Source organism: Arachis ipaensis, chromosome B06 (assembly GCF_000816755.2).
Source record: "Arachis ipaensis cultivar K30076 chromosome B06, Araip1.1, whole genome shotgun sequence".
NCBI lineage: Eukaryota > Viridiplantae > Streptophyta > Magnoliopsida > Fabales > Fabaceae > Arachis > Arachis ipaensis.
Genome location: NC_029790.2, coordinates 3908685 through 3918187, shown reverse-complemented (window position 1 = coordinate 3918187; position 9503 = coordinate 3908685). Strand labels below are relative to the sequence as shown.

Here is a 9503-nt window from a genome sequence, read left to right as displayed (position 1 = left end):
TAGAATCTATAAAAAAAATAATAATTTGTATGGACAGCAATATTATACAATTAGTACAATTTATTTTTTGTGTCCCGCATTTAATAATTAATGTATTTTTATAAGTTAATGTTAAAAAAATTGAACTACGCTAATAAAATGTGTACTTATTAAAATTATTGGTCAATATAAAAAAAAATACTAGCCTTTCAACTTTTTTCTTTGTATGAATTTTACACTACAAAAAACTTCTTTTGTTCTTGTCCTAAATTCCAACCTTACAAACAAAAGTAATCACCATAATGTTGACTAACTTATACATGAGAGGAAAAAGTAATAATGAAAAGCAAAAGGCAATTTGAAAAATGAAAACAAAGTGGCTTTGTTTTTGAAGACCCAAGCAGGCGTACCTGGGGTCATTTGTGAACTGTTAAGTCGTCTAAGCCTTTAAATTTGTGGTTTACCAAACATGTGACATTTATACGGTGACTGCTGCATGATGAAGATGATATTTTCAAGAGTGAACATGTGTTTAAGTAGATTCTAAATTAGAAAGTCTAGGTTCAGCCACTTTTATATTTTATAGTCAGCATTTAATTATAAAAAAAAAAATAATTTCTTATTATTAGATGTAATCTCATACTATTAAAGATACTATTAAAAATTACAAAATACAAAATTTACTGGTTCCTAACACTCTTCGTTTTAAATTGTTTAAGGAATTCTCAACTATTATATGTAAATGACCATCTAAGTTATTATTATTTGTGATACATTGATAGACATGGCTGATTTACAAGACTACACTGCTCAAGTGTTGCTAATAATATCCACCATCTTGGTTGGATCCATAATAATAAGGAGAAGAAGAAAACAAAATCAAATAAAGCTTCCACCGAGCCCACCATCCCTACCCATCATTGGACACCTCCACCTCCTCTCTCCATTACCGCACCAAGATTTCCACAAGCTCTCAACCACCTATGGACCCATCATCCACCTCTACCTCGGCTCTGCCACTTGCGTGGTGGCTTCCACCGCTGAAGCTGCCAGAGAGTTCCTCAAAATTCACGAAACCTCCTTCTCCGACCGCCCCACACAAACCGTAGCCGTGGAGAGCCTATCCTATGGATTCAAAGGCTTCGTGTTCGCCCCGTACGGACCCTATTGGAAATTCATGAAGAAGGTGTGCATGTCGGAGCTCCTGGGCGGCAAAATGCTCCACCAGCTCCTCCACGTGAGGCAGCAAGAGAGGAAGAGGTTCCTTAGCGGTTTGGCGGAGAAAGGGTTGGCCGGTGAGGCAGTGGATGTTGGGGCAGAACTCATGATGCTGACCAACAACGTGATATCGATGATGACGATGAGGCAGAAGAGTTGTTCTGAGGGGGGAGGAGAAGCGGAGACGCTGAGAAAGGTGGTGGAGGACACGGTGGAGCTGAGCGGGAAGTTCAACGTGTCGGATTTCTTGTGGTTCATGAAGGGTGTTGATGTTCAGGGATTCAAGAAGAGGCTGAAGGAGATTCGGGTAAGGTTCGATGCCTTGCTGGACAGAGTGATTGAGGAGCATCAACGTGAAAGAAGAAAGAAGAAGGAACAGGGTTCGACAACCGGTGATGACGATGATGTTAAGGATATACTTGATGTCCTTCTTGACATATCCGAAGATGAAACTGCTGAAATCAAATTGGATACAGACAACATCAAAGCCTTCGTCATGGTATGTACACCGGATCTATACTAAGTGAAAATTCAGTTGCAGTTAACTTTATAGAAAATTGATAATTGAGAATTCATTAAATAATTTCATAAATATAATGACTCTCAATTATTAATTTCAGGTGATTGAAATTAATTGTACCTAATTTTCATTGACTATATATATAATGACTGGTTCTTAATTTAAACGTGGTAACTTGTAGGACATACTGGTGGGGGGGACTGACACAACAGCTGTGACAATGGAGTGGGCGATGGCTGAATTAATCAACAATCCTGGCGTTATGGAGAAAGCACGTGAAGAGATCGATGCAGTTGTTGGAAATAAGAACAGGATCGTTGAAGAATGTGACATTCCCAACCTCCCTTACATACAAGCCATTGTGAAAGAAACACTAAGGCTTCACCCTCCAGGTGCATTGATCGTGAGGGAATGTTCTAGAACTGCCACGGTTGATGGCTATCACATTCCAGCAAGGACTCGTTTGTTTATCAATGCATGGTCCATTGGAAGGGACCCAAACCATTGGGAGAATCCCCTTGACTTCAGGCCTGAGAGGTTCATCGATCAAAATGGTAGTGCGTTGACTCATTTGGATGTTAGGGGTCAACACTTTGAGTTGATTCCGTTCGGGAGTGGAAGAAGAATGTGCCCTGGAATTTCTCTGGCTTTGCCGCTTGCATATGTGACACTGGCTTCGATGCTTCAGTGTTTTGAATGGAAGCTTGTCAATGGTGGTGATGATGGGATCGTTGACATGGAAGAGAAGGCTGGGCTTGTTGTTCCCAGGGCTCACCCTGTTATCTGTGTCCCTCTGCCTAGGCTTTATCAATTTCCATCTATATGATATCAAATAGAGACTGATATCTTGGTCCTTGTATTATTAGTAGCTAATAAGAATTGATATCTTGAGTGATTTATAACTTGTGATAATTTTATTCTCTACAATTTATTGGAATTATAATGATGTTTATGATAAATTAAAAATTTTGACTGCACATATTTCTTACGTTCAATCTCTTCAAAACATTGGCATTGCTCTTCGGAGGTAATATGGAGTCTCCTCTTTAAATGCTGAGTCACCAAATATTTTTTTTGAATTTTAGATATATTATCTTTTAGATTTTAGATACTATTTTTATTTGGCTTTAGAATTTAATGAATGTCATACTCAAATATAAATAGTGTCTTCGAGTTTGGTTTTCAATATTATTGTCTCAGCAATTCTTTTTTATCAGAGAAGTTGTAATTCAATAATCATATTAAGGATATACAAAATTTTGATTGAAAAAGATTGAGGTTACCTTTTCATTAATTTTTAATTTCTATAAATAAAAGTATGCTTTCGTATTATAATATATTTTTGGTGATTTAATATGAATAATGTGAATTAATAAAATAATTTATTTAACAGACAAAATTCCTTTTTCGTCTTTCTTAGGCAGTGATGATACTGAATTATTGATCATCTAATAATGAGATTAGAGAAAAAAATGATTTTAAAAGAATTCCAATATTAATAATGATTTTAATATTGAATTCAAATATTAGTACCAAAACATTATTCGAAAACGTCATAACATTAACATAACAACCTGAAGTGAGGTGTAGGGGTGGGCCGCATCCAGCGTGTCATTAACCAATTTATTCTCCGCCCATTGTTTTTGTGTTCTTCAGTTCTTGTTGCTTGTAACTTGGATCCCCCTTTTTTCTCTCTCTCTTCGGTCTCATCCATTTCCATTTTCTTATTATTCTCTCTCTATTTTTAGATCTCCCTCAACAACAACATAACCTATCCAATCCTTCAAAATCACACTCTTTTTCTCTCCAATCACATACTCTTGTTCTTTCCCCTATCAATGTCTTTCTTTTTCGTAGACATCTATAATCGGTTGAGTACCAAACATTGTATTTGATTGAGAATTTGAGATTCATCTTCTTTATATTAATCATCATCGTCATCATAGCATCACTACCACAGCACTACCTGGTTGATTTTATTTATTTAATTATTGTTGGAAGAGTAAGAGGAGGATAGTAATGGTGACGGTGAATCTGGGGATGCTTCATTATGTGCTGGACCACGTGTATGGTGCATTCATGCACCGTACAAAGATGAGCACGCCATTCTTCTCGAGAGGATGGGGTGGCACGAAGCTGGAGATGCTGGAGAGGATGATAAAGCAGTTGTTCCCCGAAGTTGCCGGCCAGAACTGGCCACCCACCGTGATTCAGCCACTTTGGAAGACCGTTTGGGAGACAAGAACGGCTTCCTTGAGAGAAGGGGTCTTCAGGACCCCATGCGAGGACCAGCTTCTCAATGCTTTGCCCCCTGAAAGCCACAATGCTCGGGTTGCTTTCCTCATGCCCAAGAATGTCCCGCCTCATGCAATGTCTTGTGTTGTTCATCTTGCAGGTATTCTGTTAATGCTGATTATTTGCTATCTTCTTTATTTTGTTTCAATCATTTAAAAAAGGTTTGAATTTTGAGTTATGATATGTTTTCGGACATGGATTGAAATCTAAGTAACTGTTACATTGTTATTGTTGTTTGTGATGATTGCAAAGACATGCTTTATGGAAGTGTGGATTGTTGTGGGAAAAATGACAGAAGGAGCTGTGTTTTTTGATTGGTTGCCCAGAGTAGTTTGACATTGTTTTTATTTACCTTATACTTCAAGGGAAATCTTAAGGGATGAAAGTAGAATGGTTACCTATCTTATTTTAGTCCCTTTTTGTTTTTTGCTTTCATTTTCCATCTGGACAAACTAATCTATTTTGGGCATGGTAACATATTCTGTTCCCAGAATTTCTCTTTTCTAAAGAGTTATAGGTCAAACAGAAGATAAAACAATGATTGCAAGAGAACTATGAAGTAACCCACTGCTTTGTTATCTTAGTTTTATACTTTTATTATTATGATTTTGGTTCCTATATTGTTGACTCTTCGCATTGAAGACATGGACAATTGAAAAAAATAATTATGTTAAAAGCTTGAAAAGGTAAATTACATAACTAAGCAGACACATATTACAGAGAAACCCAGAAGACTAAACTTTTTTCCTGCTGTGACTATGTATTTAAGACCTTTACTTGTTATGTAAACTTTTTCTTTCGCCTTGTGTAGGAACTGGGGACCATACATTTGAAAGAAGATTGCGTCTTGGTGGCCCATTGGTGAAGGAAAATATTGCAACCATGGTACTTGAGAGGTTATGGTCAAATTTTGTGCTTATTTTTGTTATATTGGCTTAATTTAAGTTCTGTATTCATTATGTATATATGTGCAAATGCAGTCCTTTCTATGGACAAAGACGTCCAATGCTGCAGCGTGGGGCAAAACTTTTGTGTGTTAGTGACTTGCTTTTATTAGGAAGAGCAACCATTGAAGAGGCACGCAGTCTCTTACACTGGTTGGACTCTGAGGCTGGTTTTGGCAAGATGGGTGTTTGTGGACTTAGTATGGGTAAGACTCATCCCATACTAAAGCTCACACAGTTTCACTGTCTTTTTTTCTCAGTCATGTTTAACTTTTCATCAAGCTACAATTGTTATTCTTTTTACTTTCCCTCACACTCTGCCACCCAAATTATAGACAGAGAAATTAGGAATGAACCAGTGTCATTATCTGTACTAAGTTTCCTTTTAGATGTAAACAACATAGTCGAAGGTTTTAACTAGTAGAATCTTGTGGGTTGTTTTTTGATATAATTATTGTTATTTTTTTTTATGGACTCTAGGAGGAGTGCATGCTGCAATGGTTGGATCACTTCACCCTACACCTGTTGCCACACTCCCTTTTCTCTCACCACATTCTGCCGTTGTCGCATTCTGTGAGGGGATTTTAAAGCATGGTACTGCCTGGGAGGCACTGAGAGAAGATCTTGCAACTGAGAAGGTTGCGATGACTCTTGAGGAGGTGAGGGAACGAATGCGAAATGTGCTGTCTCTCACAGATGTCACACGCTTTCCAATTCCTCAAAACCCCAATGCTGTAATCTTTGTTGCTGCTACAGTAAGTTCCAGATCTTTAAACATCACCTTACGAACAAGTCTAGTGAAAATCAGGAGAACCATACATCTGATATTCATGGTTCATTTGTTTAAAAAGCTTTTCCATGTGTCAAAGGACACATCTTTTATGATCATGTGTTGTTAAACGTATATGATCCGTAAGATAAATGAGTTTCCATTTCCTTGAATGTGTCCTTGAATTTCTGATTTTGACTATCAGTCTATCACTTACATTGTTTTGCAGGATGACGGATACATCCCGAAACACTCGGTCCTGGAACTTCAGAAAGCTTGGCCAGGTTCTGAGGTGAGATGGGTCACAGGCGGGCATGTCTCGTCCTTCCTTCTCCACAATGGTGAGTTCCGAAGGGCCATTGTTGACAGTCTTAATAGATTGCCATGGAAAGGGTCATCATAGCGAGTCCTGTAAGTAAAAACAGAGGAAGGGAAATTACACTGTTGATTTATCGAAGTGATTCGTTTCTACCGCTAATGCTCATCTAAAGTTGTAACATTCATAGTTGATTGTGGATATTCCTCCCCCCATTTGAAGTTGGGAGGGGTTGTTGTAAGTTGTAAATAATCATCAGGAAAATGTACATTGGTTTAGAATAATGGGGAGGCAAGTTTATAAAAAGAATAAGAAAAAGGTGACTATTAAAATTGTTGATTGATATTTAACTGCTCTGGTTTCTGTTTGAAGTTGTGAATTGTGATATCATTTGGTTATAGCTCGATGCTATTGGCTATTTTTGGGATAATTTGTGTTGTAGTCTTGTAGTTGGCTCTGTTGTCAGAAGCGGAAGTAATGGAACATGGCTACCATATTTTTAACTCCCAATTTTATAGTGTCTATTGTTAGGATTTGGTTGAATTAGTCCCACATTGCTCAGGATAGCAAATGGAGTGGGTGACCTAGGCTATAAATATGAGGCTAAGTTCTCCATTTGTTTTTGCACCAGTCAGAAACACTTTAAGCTTGTATCTGATTTTTCTTTTCCTCTGTACTCTTTATTAGAGAGTGTTGTGAGGTGTAGTTAGATATTTGCTTTGAGAGAGTGTGGGTGTACTGGGGTGCCGGTGAGAGAAAGAAGTCTATGTGTTGTAACAATTTTCACATAGTGATATTCTCTAGTTGTCATTTGACAACGGCCGTGGTTTTTTCTCTGGTAATTGGAGTTTCCACGTTAAATTCTTGTGTTGTGATTGTGTCTATTTTATTTCTCTGTCAAAGGTGTTTTTTCAAGGGGGAATGGTGTATTATTCCCAACAAGTGGTATCAGAGCTTCGGTTCGGTGGGATTTATTCTTAGTATGCTCTGGGGTTGCAGCCTAGTCTGACCTTCCACATCAGAAAAGAATTTTATCCTGTGGCTTGAGGTTGATCTTTGGTTGCTGTTGTTGTTGCTGGAAGGCAGTGTGACACTGTGAGAGTGCAGTTTGGAAAGGTTCTGGTTAAGGAAAGACTTGGTATTTAAGTGTGTCCATTGTGACCCAGGGGGATGCCTCCCTGCTCCCCATCCCCGCCCTCAGATTTACTCCCCATCCCCGCCCCATTCCCCGCCGTGGGGGAAAATTGCTCCCCATCCCCATTCCCCACAGAGCCCCATTCCCCGCGGGGACCCCATTCCCCATCTACATAATAGTTCTAACTAATTATTAATTTCCATATGAATAGAGCTACAAGTATCTATCTTATACAAAAACTGCAAGATTTTATACAAAAAGTCTAAATAACATGATGGTGACTTCTTTCGAAATAACGCAATGGGGATACGCAACAACGAGCCAAAGAAAAAAGCAGTGGACGAGGTGGAAGACGCGACAACAAAGAGGAGAATGGGCACGACGGCAGAGTTACGAAAAGGAACGCCGCAAATAGAAATTACGACGCGGTAAGGGTAATGGCACGGTGAGGTGTGACGATGCGGTGAGAAGGGTGACGAGGGGGTGGCTGCAGAGAGGTTGGATGGAGTATGGACAGCCTTAGGGATCTCTGAATTGAAGAGAGGTTATGCAAATAAAGATTAGGAGTTTTGGGTTTCTATATATATGTGTGTGTGAGAAATGACTAAAAAACATATATGAGAAATAAACTATTAAGGATAATTCAAGGAATTCATAAATTTTGGGAAATAGCGGGGACGGGGCGGGGATCCCCGCTCGGGTCCCCGCGCCTGCTTCGGGGGAATTTTGTCCCCCATCCCCATCCCCGCAGGGAAAATTCCCCACAATCGGATCCCCATTCGGGGCAGTCCCCACAGGGATCTCCGCGTCTCGAAAAATTTTGCCATCCCTAACTTACACCCTAAATGGGTGCATTTTGTGGGCATGAAGGAGTAAGAGTGTGTTGCAATTTGCAATGGTTTGAATAGCAAGTCAATAATTATGAAAATATCTGTAGAAGTATTAAAAAGTATAGGAAAAATTTCAAGTGTATTGAAAATATCGGTGTTTCAATTGTTTTAAATGTTGATTTTAATTAATATATATTATATATATTTTTTATAATTTAAATTAACAGTTAAAACAATTGGAACACCGGTGTTCTCGATACACTTGAAATTCTTCCAAAAGTATATATTTATAGATTCACTAGGGTAAAAGTATTGAAAATGAAAGAGGTAAATACCAAATCGGTACCCAAAAGATTTTGGCGCTAACAAAATAGTACATGACTTTTGTTATTGACAAAATAATCCCTAAGGGTGTGTGTGGTTTAAGTATTACTTTGTTACAAAGATTCTATTCCCATGGGAATCAAAGATACCAAGGAGAATGTGGGAATTGAAATGATAGTATTTTGATTTCCTGGAATCAAACTTACTTAGGAATAGCTTTTCAAACTTTGAACCAAACATGGGAATATGATATTTCCATCTTAAAATTCCTAGGAATTATTTATAATTCCTCCAACCACACACACCCTAAAAGATTTTAAAATTTGACAAGCGTGTCCTCGAGCTTGCTAGAGCATATCTCCGGCAAGCACAATGCTAACATGGCTACCGTATTCTGGTGACTTGGCAAACCATCCTCCAAACCCTAATCACTTCCTCCCAACGCAGACTCCCTCTCCATCTCCCTCCCAATCGCAGCCCTCCCCCTACCCAATGTAACCCCCTCCCTCTTCCTCCCCATCGCAGCCCCATTTCCTCTCCCTCCCATCATAACCCCCTCCCCAACGCACATTCTCCCTCCTTCTCCCTCCCCAAAGCATACTCCTCCCTCCCTTCCTTAACACCACCACTCGCAGCAACAATCACCTCAACATCAACAGCAAGCAACAACAACAACAACCCCAATACATATTTCGCTCTCTCTCCCCATTGCAGCAACAATCTCAACAGCAACAACAATCTCAACTGCAAGAGTACCATCAAGGACCACTGCCACCACCATCGAAGCCTCAACAAGGCCTGGAATAGCCGCATCCCCTCAACTCCTTAGCCTTTCTCTTTTTCTCTCTTTATATTTATATATGCATGTTACGTGTTTGTGTAAATGTCTATGTGTGTGTGTGTGAATGAATATTGTTATTGTTATTGTTATGGTCCTCCGAAAAGATAAGGAAAGAAGCAGGGAAAAGAGAGAAGGAGGAACAAGCAAGGTTAGGTTCTGAATATGCAGGTTCTTCTGTTGATTCTGTTTGAAATTTTGATGGTGTTGTTTCTGCTGTTATTGTTGCTTTTGCTGCTGCAATTAGGGAGGCAGAGGAAAAGGAGAGTGTGTGTTGGGGAGAGGAGCTGCGATGGGGAGAGAGAGGGAAGGGGGCTGCGATGGAGAGAGAGTGT

General features: G+C 39.1%; 2 protein-coding genes across 2 annotated transcripts; both read left to right on the top strand.

Annotated features, from left to right (window-relative positions):
* Nucleotides 350-2654, top strand: LOC107645437 (cytochrome P450 93A3). Its single transcript, XM_016349460.2, has 3 exons — nucleotides 350-495; nucleotides 760-1696; nucleotides 1899-2654. The coding sequence occupies exons 1-3, from the start codon at nucleotides 476-478 to the stop codon at nucleotides 2541-2543; spliced, it is 1602 nt and encodes a 533-aa protein (XP_016204946.1). The 5' UTR covers nucleotides 350-475; the 3' UTR covers nucleotides 2544-2654.
* LOC107645436 (protein ABHD18) lies at nucleotides 3355-6391 on the top strand. The gene is made up of 5 exons (XM_016349459.2): nucleotides 3355-4112; nucleotides 4824-4908; nucleotides 4993-5162; nucleotides 5437-5711; nucleotides 5955-6391. Exons 1-5 carry the CDS (start codon nucleotides 3737-3739, stop codon nucleotides 6126-6128), a joined length of 1080 nt encoding a protein of 359 aa, XP_016204945.1. The 5' UTR covers nucleotides 3355-3736; the 3' UTR covers nucleotides 6129-6391.